A 23,421-nucleotide genomic window follows, 5' to 3' on the forward strand; every position below is an offset into this window, starting at 1 on the left:
GGTTCGAATTTATCTCACAGACCTACCCACCAACTAAACCGGTTTTTATACGACACAGGATTTATAACAAGCGCTAAATGTCTATTCAAGAGGAATGCCCTCGTACTCGCTATACCCGAGGGCAAGGTTCATGTTTTCTAAAATATTCATGTTAGTACCGTAGGGATTATTAAGAGAAGTGAAAAACTTACGCAGGCATTGGGTGGCGGCACCCTTGAGGAGGTTGTCAATGGTGGCGCATACAACGACGCGGTTCTCCTTGGAGTGAACGGCAAAGCCGCCGACTTCAACGCCGTGGCGGCCAGCAATGTCCTTGACAACGGGTGGCTCGCCGATGATCTTCACAAGCTTCTCGCCAGCGTAGCGGTCCTGGTAGATGTTGCGGATATCACGAGAGGACATGGCCTCCTTGAGAGGGATGTTGATTGTGAGCTAAAAATGTGTTAGCGGAAGAATGGCGAACTGTGGGAGGTGGATAAGCATACAGAGATACCCTGGAACCAAACCGCAACATGGGGCATGAAGGCAATGGGGGTACCAAGCTGAGCGCTGATCTCCCTCTCGTGAACGTGATCCGTCAAGGAGTAAGGGATGATGTTGTTGGTGAGGTTCTGGACATCGTTCTTGGGGCTTGGCTTGGTGCCAGCGCCGGAGTATCCAGAAACACCAAAGACGGTGGGTTGTCCACCGAGGTGGGGAACAATAGGAGCGATAGCAACCTGAGTTCCGGTGGCATAGCAGCCGGGGTTGGAAATACGAGTAGCCTGGGCGATCTTGGAGCGACTGACCAGCTCGGGCAGGCCATAGGTCCACTTGTCGTCGAAACGGTAGTCGGCGCTCAGGTCGACAATCACGTTTCCGTCGTGGGCACCCTGGTCAACAGCATCAACGAAGGGCTTGCAGACACCGTTGGGAAGGGCCATCACCCAGCAGTCGACATCACCGTTGGATGACATGCGCTTGACATCTTCGGGACTCAAGTTCTCATAGATGATCTCACGCTTGTCGTAGCCCTGTAGCTTCTTGCCAGCCAGCTCGCGAGAAGAGACATGGCGCAGGTCCAGATGGGGGTGAGCGTTGATAAGGCTGATCAGAGCTTGTCCAGTGTACCCACGAGCACCGATGAGGGCAACCTTGGAAGGCTTGGGGTTGGAGTTGTTCTTCTCTCCGAGAGGAGGGTTAGGGTTGGTTGTTGCGTAAGTACGGACACTTTGGATAGGAGCCGCGGGGCGTCCGAAGCGAGACGCGCGGAGCGCGTTGGTGGCGGTAGAAAATGTACGCTTCTGGCCTGCGGAAGCACCCAGGGGCTTGCCAATGTTAGCAGCTGCCTGGGCAGCGCGCTGAAGTCTAGACTCAAGGTTGATGTCACCGAACATCTGGCGACCGTGCTGAGTGAACTCTTGGACCAAGAGCTTCACCTCATCGCCGCTCTCAACGCCGTACCAGAAAAGAACCTCACCTTCTCGGCTGAGACTGCCGTCGGCCTTGTCGAAGAACCAAGTGAGGTTCTCGTCATCTTCCTTGACAGTCCAGACAAGCTTGGGATGATCCTTCTTGATCGCAGCGAACACGTTGTCGGCCACGTTTGTCAACCACCCAGACTTGGTGATGGTGAAAGTGGCAAGGTGGGCAGCAGAGGTGACGGAGTCCTTCGCCTGGGGCAGAACAACGGCCAGAGCCTCCATAGGCTCGTCGTAGTAGGCCTTGAAGTCGCGCTCCTTGAGACCCTCGACATAGCGGTCAACAGTGGCCCGGGCATCGAGCCCTTCACGGTCACGGACCAAGACTTCCTTCAATTGGGCCAAGTCCTCAAACTCAGAGAGAGAAGTCTTGGTGTGCACCTTGTTTCCTCGGCGGATCAAGGTTCCAGCACCCGAGTCAGTAAAAAGCTCCTTCTGCAGATCGGCCGGGTGAATGATGGCAACGCTGGAGGAACGGGGAAGATCGCTGAGAAGATCCTTCATTTCCTTAATCTTCAGGCGAGTGCCGTGACGCACCCACCACTGTGTCATCAAGTGATCGTATTCCTCGTCGAGGTTGATGCTGGAAATCTTCTCGCCGGTATCACCGTTGAACAGACCACCCTTCTCAGCAAGGTAAACGATCTTAAGAGGCTGAAGGGAACGCGCGAGCTCTCCGGCCGCGACGTCAGCGTTGACGTTGAGTACCTGGCCGTCGGGAGTCTCCGCCATGGACGTGAGAATGGGAAGGCAACCGGCCTCGATTGCCGATTCAATGGGGGTCTTGTTAACACCATTGATCTTGCCAACGAGGTTGTACTTCTCCTTGTCGAGGTAGTCGGCCTGGAAGACGCCAGCAGTGAGAGGGCGGGCCCTCACACCCATGCGCTCCAACTCCTCAACCAACTTCAAGTTCTCCTCCAAAAACAACTTCCGGGCCAGTGCCAAGGTCTTGCCATCCGTGACTCGGATACCATCCTCAAATTGTGGCTCCACACCGGCAGCCTCAAGCATGCGGTTCAGCTGGGGACCGGCGCCGTGAACGACGATAGGGTAAAGGCCAACATGGTTAAGGAAGGCGAGGGCGGAAGAGAGAGTCTCGAGATGTTCAGTGATAATCGCACCACCGACCTTGATGACGGCAAATTGCTGCGAGGAGACGGAGGTGAAGTGAGAGAGATACTGCTGGACCTCACGCTTCGAGCCGATGTTACTCAGCAACTGGACGACGGTGGTCCGAGTAGAGGAAAGATGTGTGTCGGCGGCGCGGGAGTAGTGGCGGCTCTGCAGCAGCGGCACCGCAGACGCCCTCAGCGAGGCCCGGGTTGTGGGAGAGCAAAGTCTGGCAGATGCGACGGCGTGCGGTGCGGAGAGCGCTCGGAGGGGCTTTGCGGTGGAAGCTCTCCGCACAGCGGTGCGAAGGGAGAACATCCTGTCAACCGGCATGCGGCAGCTTCTTCCGAGCAAATTGGATGGAAAACCTAGAGGAGCGCAAAGGAAGAGAGAGTCAGAGAGGGCGCGGAGCAAGTATAAGGACGGAGAAGGCGGCGAGCGGAGGAGTCACAGTCAATGAGGGAAAAATGGAAAGTTGTGCGGAGCTGCTGCGGGTTCGACCGTAGGGACGAATTTGCCGCCCCCCAACGAATAATATGGAACCGTCACCCAGGCACCGCCCTTTTGCAGCCAGGATTTGCTTTTCCCTTTCTTCGAAGCGCGAAAAAGCAAAAAAATTGGGACAAGGACACAATTGGGGGCTCAGCACGACTTACTGCAGGTTCTCTCTTACCCAAGGTTCTTTCGGGTCGAGAACCCCCAAATCCGGCGGAGAAGTAGAGGGGAATGCGGAAGACCAGGCTGCAACTCGGAGCTGCGCGATTTATAGGGGCCTCGAGAGATATATGTACTCCGTAGTACGAGTAACTTAACAGCCCAATGGTCTCCTTGCAGGAAATGCCAAAGAGGGAAAAAAATACTTGTAGACCGTGGATGAGAAGATGGAGCGAGAATCGGACCCGACAGACCGCCCATGACTCAGACAGCCAGGCAAGAGATCTCTGCAGCCATTTTCAGCCATATTTTTACTGGGGCTACGTCGGAACAAGAACCAGGGTATATGGCACCTGAGTGGGTGATTTCTTCAGACTCGCTTCGCCTGTCATGCCACACGATTATCAGATTAGATCCTCTCCCTCGTTGAAGACCCCTCTACCCCCATACTAGCGGTGTCCCAGCGAATAGAGTCCGTTCCTCGTTACGGTGTGGATAGACCAGAGGAGCCCAGATGCGACTTTCCCAACTGTGCGGGTCTTTTTTATTATCTGATCCTTTAGCTAATGATAATTTCTCCTCGGGAGTGCGACATTTCGTTAGTCAAGTCAACGTTGGCCTCGGTCATTTCTCGTATGGCCCACTGCCTGGTGCTCGCAGCCGAATTAGATCTCGATTTCTCATTCCTTGGCGGGATTCCGAGGGGTGGTGTCTACGAGTAGTAGTACCTAGTATCTACGCGACGGGGGTTGTACTCCTGTACGGAATAACACCCGCAATAGTTTTGCTGTCGGAGACAAGGTATGATAACATTCATTATAGAAGGCTAGGACGAACAACACAATAGCACATCAGAAGGGAAAGTCGGTAATCACATCCTCAAGAAAAAGAAAAAAGGGAAAACAAACACCAGAGTATCATTTACATCTTCGCCGTCGACGAGTCGTGTGGCATAGCCCTCATTCAAAAGAACCAGATCAATTCTTCGCGTTCAAGGCCTGCTAAAACAAAGGCTTTATTCGTGACAGCAGCAGGAATTGACGCCCAATAAAAAGCACGTAAGATATTAGAGGCTGGAAACAAAAGCTGCAGCGGGTTGATCGCAGAGATCCTGGGCGAAATGTCTCCACTCCAGAAAACATGACCATCATTATTTAGTGGTGGTGACAACTACAATGGCACCGACGTTAGCATCTTTCCATATCGCACCTCGTGAGTAGCGTGGGACTCGATGTGGGTCTTACCAGCTGGGACGATGATCACCACAAGCAAAAGGATGATACAAATAATCAGACACACGCGCATCTTCATGTCTTTCCACCACATTTGCTTTCGCACGCGGTTGGCACCTCTGCGGAAACCTTGAGCTGACACAGCCAGGTTGTCGGTCTTATCCTGCAACGAATCTAGACGCTCACCACGCTCGGAGACCTTGAAGATGTTGGAACGCATGGTATCGACAGTTTCTTGGATTTTCTGTCACAGGAAATCAGTTAGCAAACATTGCAATAGAAAGTATATACAGTAAAAAGGCGAAGCAATGAGGCTGTCGCGGCAATAGGAAGGACCATCATAACACTATCGAAAATTATGGTCGCTAATGATCAAACCATGGAGATATTCCACGTCGGGCGCCTCAAACCGATAGAGAAGATATAAGGTCTCCCAAGACAGTGTTTCAAAGGTTGACAATACCATGGACTTACCCGGTCGATTTCCCGTGTGCGGTTGTCACCATTTTCTGCGGTAGCACTGCCGCCGGCGGCGTTGGCGTTGGCGTTAGAGCCAGAAGGGATATACGGGTCGTACGGTTGCTCAGACATGATGGAGTTGTGCGAAAACTTCGATATAGATCGCGAGTGTTGATAAACTGCGTCGGGGCGATCACAAGACCAGGTGTCGCAAATTATCCAGAGTTCGCTGGCGGGCCGGGCGTATCAGGGAGAACGGGCCGCTGGAGGGGAGTTCGAGAACTGGCGAGGGGGCAATATATCCAGGAGACCAGGTTTACGGATCGTAAAAAGGCGAGGAGGACGCTGACGAGATGCGAGAAGAGAGTGAGATGGGAAGAATGGGAGGCTGACGAGTGTGACGGATTGGGCGGTTGCTGGAGATGACAGGCGGTTTCGTTTCGGTTCGTCGGGGTGGCAACACGTGACGCTTGGGCCACTGCCACAGCTGTGAAGTTATTCTTGGGTGCGATGAATAGGCAGCGATCAATTTTTCCGGCTAGAACCAATCGCCGCGGGCTTTATGAATAGGACAAATGGACCATGGCTGGAGTTTCACTAGGCAATTTCCTCCGTCTTGCTTTCGGCCGGAAATATCGGTTTCTTACAAAGTAAAAGGGGGCGGGACGAGCGCAAACCTGAGGCGCCCAATTCCCATTCATGGGACTATCCATGTTACAGCTTTTAACCCATCCGCGCACCGGGTTGCCCTGCATGCCGGACTGGACAAGATCTTGTGGTTCCAAGACGACAGCTAATTTCCGGCCGATTATACCACTTATTTGACCGACCATAGGAGAGACGTTGGGTGAATGTTTTGTCATATAATTAATGAGTGAATTGACGACTTTTTGTTGTACTCGTCCATGGCCGCTCAGTGCCGTGGATCAGCTACGTGACGAGTATATACATTCAGCCGAATGAGTAGTATTAGACCTGTGGATTTTGCACTTCACAGGCCGTCATAGAAAGCCCATATTTTGCTGTGAAGATCATGGTTACTTTTGCTTACATACAGTAGCTGACGGCGGAAAAGCTATAGTCGAGCCCCTCTTTCGGGAAGAAGACTGGCATATGTGGCAGTCGACGAGACCGATGGGCGAGATTATCTGTCGACTTTATGATTTACAAGGAGCGGTGCAGTTTGTAAAACCTGCCAGCAAAATAGCGCATCAGTCAAAGGTAGAATCACGAAAAGGGATACGCGACTGCGAGGAGGGTAAGGTTCCGTATGGTCCGAGCAATACTTACAAACCCGCATGACCGGAATATGTTTAGACAAAATCAGCTATCGTGGGTATGCTGGGCTCTTCTCGGCAAGAGTAGCCAGAGAATACCAAGTGTAACAAGAAGAGCCAAGGCAAAGGGTTGCAAGCTTCCTACACCATGTGGCTGCGCGATAGCACCGGCAATAAAAGGTAATCTAACAAAAGGTAATAGTTAAATTAGTGCGTGCGTCAACCGCTGCAAAGGAGAGTCATACATAGCGGCGCCACTACCCCCGAATGCAGAGACGAGACCAATGCTGGGGGTGTGCAAGTGCTTCGGAAGTAGTTTGGCAGCGATTGTGACCGCAGCTGGGAATAGGGGCCCAGTACAGAAGCCTATCAAGGCGACGGCCACGGCGGAAACAATGAAATTCGGGACAAGCCAGAATACCAGCTCAAGCGCTATAGAAAGCGCTAGGTAAATGATCACTGCAAGTCGCTCACCGAAGAATTCGTTCGCAAACCCGAGCACGACTCGACCAACTGTGATGCCGGCCCAAAACCCAGTAGGAACAAGCCCGGATGCCACCGCGCCTCCGTCGCGAACTTGAATCATAAATTCGACAATCCAGCCGCCGATTGATACTATGACACTTTAGTATGCGGCAGGTTGAATATCAAGGCCATATCTTACCCTCAACGCCCATATAAGCAAAGAGAAAGAGAGCCAGAACCCAGGTTACTCGGTTTTTCATGGCCTCAGTCGTTCGGGAGTGTCCTGACGAGCTTGTTCTGGGGTTGTTTGTCCGGAATCGATCACCATCTTCCGGCCAGAAAAGCAGTCCGCTGGTGGTGAGTTCCATGGCGGATCCGCCAACTAAGGTGAGATAGAACGTCGACCACTTGAGACCATGATCAATCATTGCAGTTGCAATAGCTGGACTCACTGTCGCTCTGGGCGCGTTAAATATATCAGCAATTTGATATCCCCAAGAGTATTGGCGTCACACACACACCCTAGTCCATAACATGCATGCAAAAGTCCCATCAATAAACTAGCGTTCACCATGTCGCCGACCCATGCGTTCCAGCCGGCATCGATAAGTCCATTACCGAGTCCAACGAAGGCATAAGCGACCAACAAAACCGGGAAGCGGGGAACGGTGGCCATGAGGATGAATGGAACGAGGTGGCATATTGGCGCGATGATCGCAATGCCTCTTTGGCCAAAAGTCATATGTATCTTGTTCACTATCATGGATGCCACTGTATAGCCCACGAATGGAGTCACGAATATCAACGAGACCACGGTGGTGGACAAGCCGAATTCCTCACGTATCTAGAATGAGATCACCATTAGTATGGAACCCAGCAATCCGCGAAAAATGCCGTTGCTGCTAGAGCGAGGCGCTGGGCATTCATACGTAGGGAACTAAAGCCTACACCAATATCAGTTGACCACGTCGACAAAAGAATTTGTCCATGCGTTTAATGACACTCACACCATAAACACCATCACTGGCACCCACAACTGCAAAGCTGGCAAAGGCTGCTGCTACACGCCATTTATTGATGGAAGGCTCGTTCCATTTTTGTTTGACTCGGGCGACGGGCGCATCTGGACTAGGCCCGTATTGCTCAGGTTCGCCTGGCACAGTGCGCAGTTCGTCACGAGGGGCGAGCTCTATAGTCGCTGTTGACGACATAGTTACAGATCGAAAGTTGAAAACAAATGGAGGAGGGGAATCAGATTCATGGTTGATATATATGAATTTCTTCGTATCTCTGAGTCATGGTACGTAGTCGTCTTGTTCGTGTTGGAGAGGCGGGGAAACTTCGGGCTTGGATGACGCGGGGTTCTAAGAAGTTCCGTCCAGTCAACCCCGTATGATGGCTTTTGCTGTGAGGACATTCTGAAGCTTATGCACAGACTTAATATCGAAAATCGATCGAGGTCGTTATATGTAGTCCAGAACGGCTTAGTTCAAGTTGTGCACCGTCGGCCTTAATAGCCTGCTCCGACGCCCAGTGAACTGGCGCCAACGCTGAGAGGAGCCAAGTAAGGGAGCGAGTGTTTCAGTCCGATCTGCGAAATTCATTTGCGAAGGAACCATTTGAATCATCTGGGAACCTGACCTGACATAATTGTCGGTTAGGCACATATAAATAGGTTCGGGCATTGACAGCCATGCCCAAACCGGCAAAGCTAGAGCATTACACAGGGCCGTAACTCTTACCCTAGAGTATGATTCCATCGTCAAAACCGACCATAAATTTCAATCAACTCCAGTGTGCTACATTTTAGCACAATTGAGTTCCCTGTTGAGACTCTCAAGAGCCAGTGACAGCGACACACGTGTCGAGCTCTAGTGCGGTCCTTCGTCTTCATCGTCATTTCAAGATTCGGCACAAGCGCGGCTGCTGATCCTGCAAGTTTGCGTGGAATCGGGATAAGAAAAATCATAGAACAAAGTTCGCGAGACAGACACACGCGCTAGCCAATTCTATCTCTAGCAAGCTGAGGATTGAATTGGCCTTGTCTGTTCTGGACCTTGAATGTCGGTTTGCGCCCATGGATGTCGATTCCGATCCCTTTTAACCGTCATCTCCTTTCTTGAACACACGATCACGAGTTCATACGACAAGCAATGGCATCTGAAGGTGCACCACCCACCCCAAACAAATTGGAGGTGGCCCTTTTCCTAGCTGCTAGCCAGGGTTACGACACGATCGTGAAATTGTTATTGACCACGCCCGGCGTGAATTTGAACTGCACAGACCCAGACAACCGAACGCCTGTCGCATGGGCTGCGGACGAGGGGCACGAGAATGTACTTCAACTCCTGCTTGAAACACGCTCTGTTGAGCTTAATTCGCAAGAAACTAAGAACGGTTTATCTCCCCTATGCTCGGCTGCCAAAAAGGGACATACAGGGGTTGTGCGTCGTTTGCTAGAGTGTCCTGGCGTGGACATTAATCTTCCGGATTCCAACGGGCAAACGCCTTTGTCCTGGGCTGTTGAAAATGATCATACTACAATAGCCCAAATGCTTCTGGGCGCTGGCAGTGACCCAAACACTCCAGACCCTAGTGGACAAACTCCTCTGTTTTGCGCGGTTGCAAAGGGAAACCATGAAATTGTCCGGTTCTTGCTGGGAAATGGGGATGTACAATGCAACACTCCTAATTCAAACGGACTTACCCCCCTATGCTGCGCCGTGAATCAAGGTCACGAAGGAATCGTGGACCTGCTTCTGGGCCGCAGTGATGTCGACCCGAACACACCGGATAGTGATGGCTTCCCACCACTGTGTCGAGCAATCGCAAAGAGATCTTTAGGAATGGTGCAGATGCTTCTCAGGCGCAGCGATGTCGACCCCAACGTTCTGGATCCCGATGAGGAGACGCCCCTATCACGCGCCGTGGATAAAGAACATGAGGAGATAGTGAAGATGCTTATACAACGCCCTGATCTTGACCCAAACACCAAAAACTTTAGCGGACAGACACCATTGTTCTGCGCTGTAGAAATGGCCCATCATGTAATGGTTCAGATTATTCTAGCGCATAGTAACGTTGATCCTGACATTCCAGATCCCAATGAACAAACGCCATTGTCTTGTGCAGTCGAACGAGAGGAACCCGAGATAGTAAGGCAGCTGTTGAGAGCGGGTGCTGACCCCAGCGTTGTGGATAAGAACGGCAGAATGCCACTTTCTCGAGCTGCAGAAAAGGAAAACCCGGAGATGACCAGGCTTTTATTGAGAGCCAAAGCTGACCCAGATGCTGCTGATGTGACCGGAAGGATACCACTGTCTTACGCTGTGGAATCCGGGCACCTGGAGATAGTCAGGTTTTTGATAAAGGCTAAAGCCAATCCAGATCTGGGAGACGAGGATGGGAAGCTACCCTTGTATTTCGCAGTTGAGAGAGGAGATCACGACATAGTCCATATGCTGCTGAAAGCTAGGGCTAATCCAGACCTCGCAGATGCCAACGGAAGGGTACCGTTGTCTCTTGCCGCAGAAAAGGGGGACCAAGAGATCGTTCAGTTGCTACTAAAGGCAAAGGCAAAGCCCGAGGCGAGGGACAAAAAAGGACGAACACCGCTTCTATNGGCGGCAGACAAAGGTTTTATGGAAGTAGTATGGCTTTTGCTTTCCACCGGCAAAGTTAATGTCGATTTTGCTGATGATGCTGGCTGCACTCCACTATGGTGGGCGGCTCGGCATGGGCACTTACCCGTTGTGCGGCTGCTGCTACGAAGCGGAGCAGATATCGAACGCCAATCGCAGGTCGATGATGGCAGGTTCGGTAGTCCATTATTCCAAGCTGGCCGAAAGGGTCACTTAGACGTGGTCAAATACCTGTTGAAAAAGGGCGCTGATGTCAACGCGGCGAACGGCGAGGATGAAATTTCACTGTTATTATCACTCATGAATGATCGAACGAAGCATGGCAGGGACGTTATTGGCTTGATATTGCAGAAAGGGGCAGATGTCAATTTCGCTGACAAGTTGGGACAAACGCCCCTCGACATAGCTACCAAGCAAAACGACCTGGAGTTAATGAAAGCGTTGATTGAGAGTGGCGCCGAAATCGACTCGATGACGGAGGAAGGTGCAACCCCATTGCACCGAGCAATAATTAATGAGCGCGAAGATATAGCGGAGGTATTGCTAGACCATGGTGCAGATCCAGAGGCACAGGATCATCTAGGCGATTCGCCTCTTCATTTTGCAGCGGCGAGTGGTCGCCGTAAGATGGTAGAGCTGCTTTTGGACAAGGATGTTGATATCAACGTCACCAACTACACCGGGGACACGCCTCTTCATAAGGCTGCTAGTCACGGCCATCGAAAAATGGTGGAGCTTCTGCTCCAAAATGGAGCCGAACTTGAAATGCGAGACGACTTCCGGCAAACGGCGTTGCACAAGGCGGTTGGCGCTAAGCACCATATCCTACGACTGCTTGTCAATCGAGATGCCGATGTCCTCGCAAAAGATATGTATGGCAAGACAGTGCTCCATCTAGCTGCGGAAGCCGGCTTGAAGGAGGATGTGCATTTCCTGATGGGCCATGGAGCTGCCACAGATGGGAGGGATGGCAATGGGCGGACTGCTCAGGATTTGGCTCGAATTGAAGGACACGACGAGGTTGCTGAACTTTTTAACAAGATGGCGCTGGTTCTCGCGGATCAATCTTCTGATTAATGACGAGATGGAAACGTACCCTAGACTGTACTATTTATTAGCATTATGATGATGATTATGATAACGGAAATGTTTGCACGATGTAGTACACAGATGCATCTAGCCCGAGCATGTAGTAAATCTGCTCCGGAGTGGACGGTGAAGGTCGGAAAGTAGAATGGCAAAGAAAGCCGTGGGCTTCAAAACATTAGTTAGTCGGCCGATAGTCGATAATAATGGCAGAGCTGCATTCTATATAACGTGGATCTTGCTGGAGAGGAGACATTCCAAGATAAGTGAATAATTGACCGAAATGAACTGGGAATATTGACAATATCTGAGGCTATTAATACATACAATACAATTGCCCACTTACCACGTAACCCAAGCCAGCGCCATATAAACTCCGAGTATCCCAACTACTCATTTTATGCAATATAAGCCACGGGCTTCCCTCCCCTCCTTCTCTTCGTAGCATCCCGGTTCCAATCTTGGATAATAAGGCCTGACCAGACTCCATAGCATCCTCAAGGAGCCCCTATTTTTCACCCAGTAGCTCTTTTCTCATCTCTTCCTTCTGTATCCTAGCTTCCTCCTTGGCCTTATTCAGTTGTGTTTCTTTCTGGGCGCGCTGCTTCTCCTCCATCTCTTGCGCCGCAAACCAAACTTTATTGTAGAACCGATATTAGCCATGCACACAGGAGAAATTGGTCGAAGAACGAGGACGCACTTGACTTATCAGATTTTGACCACTCCTTTAACCGGCCGACGTATTCATCGAATTCGCGCGCGCGTCGGTCACCCTCCTCCAAACTGCGCTTTTGCAGGTCCGGGTTGTAGCGCTTGAAAAGCTCTTCATCTGTTGGGCGGAGTTTCTCGACGAGAACGGGGCCACCGACGCAAATTACGACGCCACTAATTCGATAAAACTTCAGTGTTAGCACGATCTGTCCCGGTGAGGTCATGCGATCCTTACACTCCCAGCATTTTGAGCCATGTTCCCGCTCGTGACATTATGCAGGCGTTTCTGGGCTCCTGTGGGCGACTTGAAGTGAGATGATGATGTCAGCGAATGGAAGCAGTATCTCCGGCCTTCGCTTCAGTTCCAAAGACCGAGGGTGAGGTTGAATGTGGACTCTTCGTACTTGGAAGCAAAGATACGAATGACCCAACGGTTTGTCGATCTCAACTGTGGCTCACGATAGTGTGGCTCAACTGTGGCATCACTTCCAGAACAGTGGCTTGGTACGGAGCCCGGCGGTGCAATGAGTGGCTGTGCGGATTACCATAGCCAATAGTAGTCGTCTGTCTTGAAAGTCGCGAGAGCCCCAGGCTTCGGACCAGGGTTCGCTTTGATACATTGTCTTGCATTATTACTTTTAAAATAATATTATGACGACGGTTTGGCCATCAGAATTGCTATACTCAGTTTGGTATGTATGTGCCGACACTGCCGAGTCACGGGCTCACGGCACGCCGGAGTAAATTCGACCTGCCGTCTACCAGGCATGTACTTTAGTAATTCTTAGCCTCCACAGAGTCCAAATGGTACCTTGGAACCTCTGCAAAACACCTAATGGACAAGCGTCCGAGACACGGTTTTCAGCCAGAATTAAGAACTTAAGTCAAATCCGTTCGTGCCAAGTGCGTACTGGATTTGTAACAATTAGATCGCAAAGCACGAGCCGGGCCTAAGCGGTCAGGGAGCATGCCGCAGAGAGCATTTTCGCTTCAGCCTCAGGCTTACATCGTCCTCTAGCCCGTGCTTTTGAGTTAAGTCGAGAATGAATGCGCCCTACATATTCTGTATTATTTGCAGAGGTATTGCTATTACAGCAAAGTGTCTCGCTCTCCAGCCGAGCTCAATTCTGAGTAACAGTGCATGTTTGCTTTTCAGAAAGGCATTGATTGACGGGAGGGGATTTTAGTGCCATAGGGCCAGTCCACAACGGGGATCCCTCCAAAGACCAATGAGCGATTGCCCTACTGTCGTTTCCCCTGCGTTTCATGCGGAAATTGTTCTCGAATCGGAGGTTCCCGCGGGCCTAATGTAGGTACCAGAGATGGCCTCCAGGCTCTCGTCAGCGTCAGTCCTCGTGCTCCTCGTGTCACATCTCACGGCGAAGGAGTGCGCAAGAGACACTGCACAGCCAGGTCAGCGCCAACTCGAGACGTCATATGGGTCGTTTCTCGTCTGTCTCGTCCGAGTGCTCCAGAGCGACTGGGTCAGGTTTCGGAGGGAAGCTGTGAGTGGAAAAACGGTCTGAGAGGATCCCAATTTGGACCCGCCAAGAGACACTGTCCCTGCCCTGGGCTGACAGGATGGGGAACTGGATACCCTCTTTGTGATAATAATGATTTTGACAATGGATCAGGAGCTCAGGACTGTTTCGCGTGGGTCAGGGACTGGAGGACGAAAAGTTGAACCTTTAAAAAAGCGAAAAGTGGGGGGAAGCAGAAAAGAAGAATCAAAAACTGCGTCAGCGACAAAGAGTATAGGTGAAGAAAGAATATAAATTATCGTTCTGTTAATCTCGTCCTCAATTAATACAGGTGGTTCCAATCCTGTTGATTCATGCCCGATTTGTCTCGCAGAATCTCCTGCAGAAAACTCCCGTCTCTTTCCTCTCCCACTCCCCTCTCAAACACAACACTCTTTCCTGGGTTCCATCCCTCCTGTCTCTATCCCTGAACAGCATCCTGTTCTTTGTCTCTCCTTCATTCTTCTCCCCCGGCATTCCTATCCCTAGATATAATTATCCGGGTCATCTGGCTTGGCTTCCCTCGGTTCCAGACTACCAGCCCATCTTCGGCCGCTGCAGTGCTTAACCTACCCACCAAGCTTGCCCGCTGACCCTGTCCTCCGCTCTTCACAAGGCTTGGGAGCTATCGCGTGCATGTTTCTATACGCATGCTGAATTTCGCCTGTGAGTACTGTATTTCATTATCTACTTGGCCCGTTGTCCACTTTGGGCTATATTCCAGCGGGGAATAGCCGCCTGTCCTCCACACCTCACCCTTAATCAGTCACGTACTTTAATAACCATTTGCTCGTGAATTCATAGTGAAACGTGCGATCGGACTCGCCATCGAGTAACTGTCGGCAAATCTTGTTTTCGTTAGACGACCGGCGTTTGTGTCTGCGGCTCAGCGACAATATTTCCACTCGCGCCTTCGCTTCTTCAAACGCCGTCTCACCTACATCATGGCCTACCCGCAACAGAGAGCTCCCCCGGCCAGGAACTACGGCGCTCCTCGTGGAGGCGGCCCTCCGAGAGACCCGTCCTTTGACCCAGGCTATCAGGACTATGGTTACGATCAATACCCGCCCGATGGATATAATGACCCCGGGTATGGTTATCCTCCCGACCCAGCAACTCCGAGATCGCAAGTTCCTCCGCGTGGTGCACCGCGACCGCCGCGTGGCGGTTATCCGCCGAATGCGCGACCTCCTCCAAGAGGCTATGATGGTCGTCGAGACAGACGTCCGCCCCCGCCGCAGGACCGGACGAGACGTGAGTATGACCAAAGCAAATTATCAAGCCGCCCACTGATTTTATCCCTAGCACCACGAAATGGACCCCCCATGTCGGGCTTTGACAGTCCTTTTCCTGCTGTACCTCCTGGGGGTAGACGTGGACCTCCTCGGGGCATAGAAGGTGATATGGCGGCAATGAGTCTGAACGGTCCCGCGCCGCCCCGACCTCACACATCTAATGGGAACAGACGACCTCCAGATATGCGACCTCCAAGGCCGGGGCCGAATCCATCCGCCTATCCTCCAAGGGCAGCCAGCGCAGGACGCTCGCGACCCTCTGATCGTAATGGGCCATATGCTGACCCCAGGGGCCCGCCACCTATGCCGCATGTCAGTCGCAGTGCCACTATGCCTGTTCCAGGCGGTCCGGGATATCTTGGTCAGCCTAGTTCTCGAGATCCGAGGGAAAGTACCTACGGTGGTTTGTTAGACAGCTACTACAGCACAGCACCCGATGACCCCGACATGCCTAATTTTGATGCGATGCCGGATTTCAGCAAGGGTGCGATTGATGAAGCTTTGCCAGGTCTAGAACAACCCAAGCCAAAACCTGAGTCTCCTGGTGGATCAGGACCAGGGCAATATAAGGCATTCAATCCAGCGGCTCAGGAGCTTCATATGCATACTCCACCGGACTCTGGCACTCCTACGGGGGCGAATCAATTTGCCAATGCTGGGTTCCAATTTGATTTGCCCTCAGAGCCCCAGTCGGCCGGCCATTCTTACACCGCGATGAACAATGGGTATGAACCATATGAGGGTTCTTTGCATTCGCAATACCCACCACAGCAAGTAAGCCGCAGCCAAACAATGCCGACATATGGCGAACAAGAGCAAATGGATCCACAGCAAAACCCAGATGCCCTTCCGCACCACCCTATGCCCTACCGCCCGGGCCACAGTTCGGGTGATAAGCCAGCCCCCGTACGCCAGTACAATAACGCAACCAACAATCAACCACCAGCGCCCGCCCAGCAGGGCCCTCTAGATGGTCCGGAACTGCAGCAACCGGTTACCCAAGCTGAAATTGAGCGGTTGCAAATGGAAGCTCGGGGCAACCCCTCTGACCATAAACTTCAACTTCTCCTCGCGCAACGACTAGTCGAGGCTTCAATAGTGCTCGTCGACGCCAGCAGGCTAGACCCAAAGTCGAAGGCCAAAGCCCGGGAGAAATACAACATCGATGCGCATAAAATCATCAAGAAATTGATTTCAAGTGGTTACCCAGACGCTCAATTCTACTTGGCCGATTGTTATGGTCAAGGTGTTTTAGGCCTTCAAAACGATCCCAAAGAAGCATTTTCGTTGTACCACTCGGCAGCAAAACAAGGCCACCCCCAGGCCGCTTACCGTGTCGCTGTCTGTTGCGAGATCGGCCAGGAGGATGGCGGCGGCACAAAACGCGATCCCTTCAAAGCTGTGCAATGGTACAAGCGTGCCGCTTCCCTAGGAGACCCTCCAGCAATGTACAAAATGGGCATGATCCTTCTAAAAGGTCTCCTTGGCCAAGCCCGCAACCCGCGCGAGGGTATCTCCTGGCTTAAGCGTGCCGCTGAGCGCGCTGACATGGAAAACCCACACGCCCTCCACGAGCTCGCTCTGCTTTACGCATCCGCTGGTGACAACGACGTCATAATCCGCGATGAGGCCTACGCATCCCAGCTTTTCCACCAGGCCTCTGAACTCGGCTACAAATTCTCCCAGTTCCGTCTCGGAATGGCTTACGAGTACGGCCTCATGGGCTGTCCCGTAGATCCAAGACAAAGCATCATGCTCTACAGTGCCGCCGCTGCCCAAGGCGAGCACCAGGCTGAACTTGCGCTTAGCGGTTGGTACCTTACCGGTTCTGAGGGTATCCTCCAGCAGAGCGATACAGAGGCATACCTATGGGCGCGCAAAGCCGCCTCTTCCGGTTTAGCCAAGGCTGAGTATGCGATGGGTTACTTCACAGAAACTGGAATCGGGGCCACCGCCAATATGGAAGATGCGAAGAGGTGGTACTGGCGTGCTGCTGGTTAGTACCCCCTTTTTATGCCGCCCCTTTTCTTGCAATGAATACTGACTCAACACTACTATAGCCCAAGGATTCCCCAAAGCCCGCGAACGTCTCGAGGAACTTAAACAGGGCGGTGCCCGGATGCAAAAGACCAGGCTCTCCCGGTCGGCCGTGAACCAGCAGAAACCTAATGACGGGGACTGCGTTTTAATGTAATGTGATTTGATGTGTGAACTGACGCTTATGTACAAAACCGCTTTTCTCTATCCCATCTTCTTTTTTGGGCTTCTTTCGGGGTATTGATCTTTTTTATTTATTTATTTTTTCCCCGCCTTCTTCGTCTATTATTATCTTCCCATCTTGTGATACCTCATCTGTCTACCTACTCACCTGCTCTCATCTTTCTTCCCCATTTTTACTTCCTTCTTGTCCCAAGCATCATGTCCCACTCCCCTGTTGGTTATACTACCTAGCGATTGCGGTTACATTCCGGTACATATGAAGATTTCTGCATCTGATGAGGCCTTGGATGACCTGATGTGCGACAATAAATTCCGTTTGTTAGACTGCGCCGGAACTCTACCATTGTTTACTCTAATATTATGTCATATAATGAAGACATGCAAAGTTCGTTCAAACGCTCTCCCTGTTTATAAGCATAGCCCTCCCATAGTTAACTCGTGTTCACGACTGTTGGAGATGCCTGCCTTCTCTTCCAGTACTTTCCGGCTCCCATTTAAAGCTTGCCTTCTCCCAGACTGTACGTTTCAATCCGATCCCATACGTAGTGAGAGTAAAATTGTTGGGTGTCGATAGAATGACTAATCGAATCTCAATTCCGCGGTGGCCCGGCCAGTTCCGCTGTGTGACAAATGTGAAGCAGTTCCTGAACCAAATGGTACAGTTCCAGCGTATGATGACAATTGCTGACAATCGGGCTCATTATTTTCGTCTTAAAATTATAAAGCTGTCTAAGTAGTCTGCTAATCCTGTCGCGGATCTACCAATTTTAACTTCCTGCCATTCGCTGGTTCCATTGACTAAATCCGAAGGGCCGCAAGAGACCGTGGACCAATATATATGTCTTCCACACCCAACGAACAGCGAAACTCAGAGAGACCCTCCATAACCGTGATTTCTCTTGTCACGCTAGTTGTTGCCGTCATAGCAGCTTTTGCCTACGAATCTACCACTTCCGTCAACGTGTTTGGATTTCGACGCTTCGCTCAGACATCCTGGGCCGCTATCGGATCCCGTCGGTCACTGAGCACTGCTTCAAACGTTGAGCCCGTTCAAGATATTCGGAAGACCCCGGCAGTAAACAGACTCAAGATGAAGACGCCTGTTTATTTTCTGAGCCATGGTGGTGTAAGTTCTTGTTACCTTTCAATTTCCCCGCACTTAAGAAATGCCTGGCCATTGTTTAGCCACAACTGACACTTTATAGCCCAACATCATGTATGACTCTGAACACCCGGCATACAAGGAATTGGGCAGGATAGGCCGCGAAATTACCGACAAAGTCAAGCCCCGCGCTGTTGTGGTGTTCTCGGCACACTGGCAAGCAGGACGTGATACCGTGCAAGTGAACACAGCCGAGATTACGGATTTGATTTACGAGTATGTGTAACTCACCCTTTTTGCCCTTTTTGCTGATGCAGGTTGGTTGACATTTGCGCTTGCAGTTTCTATGGCTTCCCAAGCCACTACTATAAGGAGAAGTTTCCCAACGTGGGTAGCAGGGAGGTTTCCACCAAGGTACTGGACGCACTCAAGCAGGCAGGAATCAAGGCCGAAGGTGTGAAAAGAGGGTTGGACCATGGAGTATGGGTGAGCTTCAAATGCGGTATGCGCTGACCACCCAATCCACATTCGATTCTTTACGATTAACATGGGTGCAGCATTCGAGCCCGAATCCAATCCGTTGAATGTCCCTATTGTGCAAGTTTCTTTGTTCAATTCCGAAGATCCCATGCAGCACTATCGTTTGGGAGAAGCAGTGTCGAAACTCCGTGAGGAAAACATTCTGATTATTGTATCTGGCATGGCTGTCCACAATCTCAGGGATTTGCGGTTCACTTTCGGGGATCCTCGGCCAATGCCTTATGCCGCTAGTTTCGATGAAGCACTGAAAGACGCTGTTACCAAGGCTCCCGCGGAAAGAGCACAAGCGATGGCTGATTTGCTGAAGCGAGGAGATGCTCGACAAGCGCACCCGTCGTTTGAACATCTTCTCCCGATCCACATTGGTGCTGGGGCAGCCGGAGAAGATCGAGGGAAGAGATTATGGACTTTGCCTGAGGGAAGTATGAGCTGGGCACAGTATAGGTTCGGCGGATTGGACAACTCTAGTAGCTCTCTATAGCGTTGAACTGGTAAATATCAATAAAGAACAATCCATTTGAACAAAGACATTTGACGGTCGACGAATTCATTTCGGATATAGATACAGTGTTGACAGTCGAACGCGATACATGACACAAAAATGAACACGTCAAAATTCTATGAAGTTGCCTTCACCAGTTGCGTAATCTTCTCTTCAATCTGCTGATCCGACAGGCCTAATTTTCAATTAGCAAGGGTGTTTGACAGATCTTGACATCGAATAGGAGGGGTATTCGTACCGCTCAACGCTTCCACTTGCTCCTTTCCAAATCCTAAAAAAAACAATTCCGACGTATTAGTTTCCTCGTGCCCTCACCGACATTATATCCGAACGTACCGTATCGAGCGTAGACCCGGGGCAGAGTGCCGGCAGCCTCACGGATGAGGATTGGAGTGTGCGGGTTGTGCTTCTTCATGGTGGGATAGGCGCGGTTCAAGAACAACCTGTAGAAGCGATCCAGTTAGTCCCAATTCAACCTTTGCTTATCCTTCCAGGCTGAAGTAAACTCACCTTGTCGCAGCGCTCTGCTCAGAGGTCTGGCAAAAAAGGAACCGCAGCTCCTTAAGACCTTGTGTGAAAACGTACTTCGAGGACATGGTGGCGACCGTTCGGTATATAGGCAGCGTAGAAATGACCGCAATAGCACAGTTAGGCAGCCCAGGCAGTCAATGCCAGTCAATTGAGAGCAGTTGGGGATGGGCGGGCTGGTGAGGTCGTTTTGCAGTCGTGAAGCGCGAACCAATCTGGTCAAGCGGATTGTCACCTTACACCGCTTACCTCAGCCGGAACGATGGCCGCAACAACCTCTGGGCCGACGTCGGCAGTGACTGATACTGATAAAGAAGCTCTCTCTTCGTCGTTGTCGCCCCTTCTCCCCTCCACCTTTAATTCAGGATGTCGACGTCTCGTGTTGGTTTTCGCTTTTTCCAGAACTCCCGTGCGGCCTTCCGCGAGGCTTTTCGCCGGCCTGGTGCCCAGGGACGCCGCTTCCAGACTTCTGATGCTGCTTCCGCTGAGCAACAGAGTACGTTCCAGCGTCTATGGAACAGCCCTGTTGGTGTGAAGACGGTTCACTTCTGGTACGTAATTTATATTATGAATTCCATCTTATTCAAAAGATTAACTATATGCTGACAATACTCGATACAAAGGGCCCCTGTTATGAAGGTACGATAATCACCGTGGCCGATTACTCGCCGATGCCGACTAGACAAACCTTGATCTGATAGTCGGGACTTCAATTTTGCAACGAATGCAGTTATGATACTAATAATTACCGTGTGACAGTGGGCACTCGTCGTCGCCGGTATCTCCGACTTTCAGCGTCCCGCTGAGAAGCTCTCCTTGACCCAGAACGGTGCCCTTATGGCCACCGGTGCCATCTGGACCCGCTGGTGCATGATCATCAAGCCTAAGAACTACCTGTATAGTCGCTTTCCCAGGAGCTTGATATTTCCGTGACTAACTAGTTTAGCCTTGCTGCCGTCAACTTCTTCCTCGGATGCGTTGGTGTTATCCAGGTTTCCCGTATCTTCAACTACCGCCGCAGCCTTGATGGCTCGTCAAAAGAGGCCGTGAAGGATATGGAGCACGAACTTGCCGGGGATGCGAAGGCTGTGGCTTCTGGCGCCAAGGAAGCCGTGAAGAAGCACCATTAAATATAGATTATGGTAGAGGATACCAGGACCGTCTAGCGGACATGTCCACCACCAATTCACACAACCATTTGTATATCAGAAGCGATGATATCTAAGAACTGTAGGATATTAGAGCTGATGTATATCTCCACCGAGCATTGATTCTAGTTCGACTGGCAGTCATCCATCGGACTCGACCTTATATCACGTTTAGAACCCCGTTAATCTACGAGTAATAACCAAACTACTGGCCATACGAACCGGAGATTCAGCAGCGACGATCAAAGTACCTAGCGTAACTTGGGGAATTTTCCGCCGTTCGGGAGATTCGAAGGCCCAGCTGAGGCGGAATTATCCCTCCTATCAGAGCACAAACAACAATTTCGGAAAGCAATTAAGCTGCCACACTCTACAACCTTTTCTCAACAACCCAATCCAAATTCCAGCCTGGAGCTCGGCTCTCCACAAAATCTCCAATTACTGGCTATTATCCCGGATAAAACGGAGATGCTTGAGGGGTTGCTAATAGTTTTCTCCGCAGGGCTGCCGGATGAGCAGCTGGAGGCAGAAGCGAATAATTTAGTATAAAGTATGCGCCGATCTCCCTTCTCGATGAAGCTCATTGCTCAGATTGACTTAGTGAACATAATTCTGTTCTTGCTTCCGTCGTGAGAATGAAGTTATCAGGCGCCCTCACCTCCACGGTGACCATCCTCTCGCTTGGGGCTACAGTCGAGGGTTTCTTTCACTCTCGAAATGACGCCGTTGCTCCTAAGCCACCATTCAGACCTCTCCCACATAGCTATCCTCGCGAGAAGGTCTGCCATGTGCGCAGCCATGGTGATGGCTCCGACGACTCCAAGTTTATCCTCTCCGCATTGCACCAGTGCAACCACGGCGGAAAGGTCGTCTTCGCCGAGGACAAAGAGTATACCATCGGTACTGCATTGGACTTGACATTTCTGAAGCACATTGATTTGGGTATGCAATTTTCTTTATAATAGCCATACTTTCCCCGTGGAGGCATACCTGAATTAATCACTCGGAGTATAGAAATTCTTGGCCGTGTCGTTTTCACNGACGACACAGACTACTGGCAAGCCAACTCCTTCAAGCACGGCTTTCAAAATGCCACTACCTTCTTCCAACTCGGCGGCGAAGACGTAAATGTCTATGGAGGGGGAACCCTTGACGGCAACGGACAGGTCTGGTACGATTTATTCGCAGAAGATGCGCTGATTTTGCGCCCCATTCTGTTCGGCGTTATAGGGCTCCACGGGGGCACAATTGGGCCATTGAAGCTGCGTTACTCACCACAGTGGTACCAGCTTGTTGCAAACTCGTCGGATGTGCTCTTTGACGGGATTGATATCTCTGGGTATAGTAATAGTGAGAATGAGGCCAAGAATACTGATGGCTGGGACACATACCGGTCAAAGAATATTGTTATCCAGAATTCGGTTATTAATAATGGTGACGGTATGTGACTAACAAATTTAACTCCTGTCTGGAGGGGAGCTGACATGGATATACGGTATAGACTGCGTCTCCTTCAAGCCGAACAGCAGTGACATCCTCGTCCAAAACCTCCACTGCAACGGATCCCACGGTATCTCTGTCGGCTCTCTCGGTCAGTATGTGGGCGAGGTCGATATTGTGAAGAACATTCTCGTCTACAATATTTCTATGTATAACGCATCTGTACGCTTTCGCCCATCGTCTTACTTAGTCCAACAACCTGGAAGCTAACAAACACCAGGACATGGCCCGCATCAAGGTTTGGCCTGGAGTTGCATCCGCCATGTCCGAGGACCTCCAGGGCGGTGGTGGTCTCGGCTCCGTGTCGAATATCACATACGATGAGATGTATATTGAGAATGTGGACTGGGCGATTGAAGTAACGCAGTGCTATGGGCAGAAGAACATGACGTTGTGCAATGAGTATCCGGTATGGACGTTTGCCCCCGTTCTATCACCCCTAATTGTTTTCTTTTAAGCGGCGTCGACGTGGAAGGCGCAATAGATTGCTGACAGGTGAACAGAGCAATTTGACCATCTCCGATATTCATATTTCCAATATGTACGGCACGACTTCCGAGGCGCGGGATCCGAATGTCGGAACAATTGTTTGTTCGAGTCCAGATGTAAGTTTTAGTTTCTTTTACGTGAAGGTCTTCTTTAAAGAGGGAAAAGGAATCTGTTTTACTAACGAGAGAAATTGTATAGGTGTGCTCGGATATCTATGTCGAGAACATTGATGTCGTTAGCCCAAGCGGTACGAATGACTTTGTTTGCACAAATGTAAGTCATACACCCTGTTAGACATGGAGAGAGTCAATTGGTAGCTAACGAGACTACCTAGGTCGACGAGAGTTTGCTGCAGGTGAACTGTACCTCTGGGTAATATAGGGGTTGCGGACCAAATGTATAGGTATACTAGTTGTCTAATGTAAGCCTGGAACGGAATTAAGGCTCTGCATAGCCAATAAAAGTGATAACGAGGTGCT

The 23,421-nt window shown here is 50.9% G+C and overlaps 9 protein-coding genes across 9 annotated transcripts; 4 read left to right on the forward strand and 5 right to left on the reverse strand.

The window, feature by feature from the left end:
• Positions 1 to 81: 81 nt before the first annotated feature.
• Positions 82 to 2,906, reverse strand: argEF (bifunctional acetylglutamate kinase/N-acetyl-gamma-glutamyl-phosphate reductase; the record flags this gene model as incomplete). The annotated part of the gene is made up of 3 exons (XM_040849788.1): positions 82 to 137; positions 192 to 432; positions 486 to 2,906. The coding sequence occupies 3 exons, from the start codon at positions 2,904 to 2,906 to the stop codon at positions 82 to 84; spliced, it is 2,718 nt and encodes a 905-aa protein (XP_040699675.1).
• A 1,092-nt stretch (positions 2,907 to 3,998) lies between these two features.
• Positions 3,999 to 5,529, reverse strand: ASPSYDRAFT_48133 (SNAP receptor SNC2; the record flags this gene model as incomplete). The annotated part of the gene is made up of 3 exons (XM_040847573.1): positions 4,934 to 5,529; positions 4,472 to 4,703; positions 3,999 to 4,397 (listed from the first exon to the last, which is right to left on the reverse strand). Coding segments are annotated over exons 1-3 (365 nt in total), but the record flags the coding sequence as incomplete, so codon positions are not given.
• Positions 5,530 to 6,241: 712 nt separating this feature from the next.
• On the reverse strand, positions 6,242 to 7,871 carry ASPSYDRAFT_33887 (MFS transporter; the record flags this gene model as incomplete). The annotated part of the gene is made up of 5 exons (XM_040845157.1): positions 6,242 to 6,380; positions 6,441 to 6,810; positions 6,860 to 7,119; positions 7,182 to 7,504; positions 7,668 to 7,871. 5 exons carry the CDS (start codon positions 7,869 to 7,871, stop codon positions 6,242 to 6,244), a joined length of 1,296 nt encoding a protein of 431 aa, XP_040699677.1.
• Positions 7,872 to 11,895: 4,024 nt separating this feature from the next.
• Positions 11,896 to 12,371, reverse strand: ASPSYDRAFT_92082 (uncharacterized protein; the record flags this gene model as incomplete). Its single annotated transcript, XM_040852598.1, has 3 exons — positions 11,896 to 12,023; positions 12,088 to 12,272; positions 12,334 to 12,371. 3 exons carry the CDS (start codon positions 12,369 to 12,371, stop codon positions 11,896 to 11,898), a joined length of 351 nt encoding a protein of 116 aa, XP_040699678.1.
• Positions 12,372 to 14,562: 2,191 nt separating this feature from the next.
• On the forward strand, positions 14,563 to 17,107 carry ASPSYDRAFT_60048 (putative chitin synthase activator (Chs3); the record flags this gene model as incomplete). Its single annotated transcript, XM_040849789.1, has 3 exons — positions 14,563 to 14,872; positions 14,924 to 16,909; positions 16,974 to 17,107. The coding sequence occupies 3 exons, from the start codon at positions 14,563 to 14,565 to the stop codon at positions 17,105 to 17,107; spliced, it is 2,430 nt and encodes an 809-aa protein (XP_040699679.1).
• Positions 17,108 to 17,566: 459 nt separating this feature from the next.
• On the forward strand, positions 17,567 to 19,442 carry ASPSYDRAFT_387908 (DODA-type extradiol aromatic ring-opening family dioxygenase). Its single transcript, XM_040845780.1, has 5 exons — positions 17,567 to 17,651; positions 17,748 to 18,259; positions 18,339 to 18,517; positions 18,577 to 18,737; positions 18,793 to 19,442. The coding sequence occupies exons 2-5, from the start codon at positions 17,972 to 17,974 to the stop codon at positions 19,254 to 19,256; spliced, it is 1,092 nt and encodes a 363-aa protein (XP_040699680.1). The 5' UTR covers positions 17,567 to 17,651; positions 17,748 to 17,971; the 3' UTR covers positions 19,257 to 19,442.
• Positions 19,325 to 19,970, reverse strand: ASPSYDRAFT_387317 (L51/S25/CI-B8 domain-containing protein). The gene is made up of 4 exons (XM_040845767.1): positions 19,788 to 19,970; positions 19,614 to 19,720; positions 19,516 to 19,548; positions 19,325 to 19,452 (listed from the first exon to the last, which is right to left on the reverse strand). The coding sequence occupies exons 1-4, from the start codon at positions 19,871 to 19,873 to the stop codon at positions 19,394 to 19,396; spliced, it is 285 nt and encodes a 94-aa protein (XP_040699681.1). The 5' UTR covers positions 19,874 to 19,970; the 3' UTR covers positions 19,325 to 19,393.
• Positions 19,971 to 20,102: 132 nt separating this feature from the next.
• On the forward strand, positions 20,103 to 21,220 carry ASPSYDRAFT_48140 (mitochondrial pyruvate carrier family protein). The gene is made up of 4 exons (XM_040847574.1): positions 20,103 to 20,356; positions 20,429 to 20,444; positions 20,565 to 20,701; positions 20,752 to 21,220. The coding sequence occupies exons 1-4, from the start codon at positions 20,172 to 20,174 to the stop codon at positions 20,933 to 20,935; spliced, it is 522 nt and encodes a 173-aa protein (XP_040699682.1). The 5' UTR covers positions 20,103 to 20,171; the 3' UTR covers positions 20,936 to 21,220.
• Positions 21,221 to 21,588: 368 nt separating this feature from the next.
• On the forward strand, positions 21,589 to 23,318 carry ASPSYDRAFT_60051 (putative extracellular exo-polygalacturonase; the record flags this gene model as incomplete). The annotated part of the gene is made up of 7 exons (XM_040849790.1): positions 21,589 to 21,895; positions 21,968 to 22,393; positions 22,455 to 22,615; positions 22,674 to 22,862; positions 22,957 to 23,058; positions 23,141 to 23,215; positions 23,277 to 23,318. The coding sequence occupies 7 exons, from the start codon at positions 21,589 to 21,591 to the stop codon at positions 23,316 to 23,318; spliced, it is 1,302 nt and encodes a 433-aa protein (XP_040699683.1).
• Positions 23,319 to 23,421: the final 103 nt, after the last annotated feature.

The sequence above is a fragment of the Aspergillus sydowii genome, assembly GCF_001890705.1.
Source record: "Aspergillus sydowii CBS 593.65 unplaced genomic scaffold ASPSYscaffold_10, whole genome shotgun sequence".
NCBI lineage: Eukaryota > Fungi > Ascomycota > Eurotiomycetes > Eurotiales > Aspergillaceae > Aspergillus > Aspergillus sydowii.

Bases quoted from the DNA above. Each gene is read 5' to 3' on its own strand.
- ASPSYDRAFT_387317 (XM_040845767.1), bottom strand. From the start codon at position 19,873: ATGTCCTCGAAGTACGTTTTCACACAAGGTCTTAAGGAGCTGCGGTTC. The intron at 19,721-19,787 runs GTGAGTTTACTT...TCGCTTCTACAG, and splicing joins GAGCAGAGCGCTGCGACAAG to GTTGTTCTTGAACCGCGCCT. The intron at 19,453-19,515 runs GTACGAATACCC...ATTGAAAATTAG, and splicing joins GCAAGTGGAAGCGTTGAGCG to GCCTGTCGGATCAGCAGATT.
- ASPSYDRAFT_387908 (XM_040845780.1), top strand. From the start codon at position 17,972: ATGTCTTCCACACCCAACGAACAGCGAAACTCAGAGAGACCCTCCATA. The intron at 18,260-18,338 runs GTAAGTTCTTGT...GACACTTTATAG, and splicing joins ATTTTCTGAGCCATGGTGGT to CCCAACATCATGTATGACTC. The intron at 18,518-18,576 runs GTAACTCACCCT...TTGCGCTTGCAG, and splicing joins GATTTGATTTACGAGTATGT to TTTCTATGGCTTCCCAAGCC.
- ASPSYDRAFT_48140 (XM_040847574.1), top strand. From the start codon at position 20,172: ATGTCGACGTCTCGTGTTGGTTTTCGCTTTTTCCAGAACTCCCGTGCG. The intron at 20,702-20,751 runs GTATAGTCGCTT...TAACTAGTTTAG, and splicing joins ATCAAGCCTAAGAACTACCT to CCTTGCTGCCGTCAACTTCT.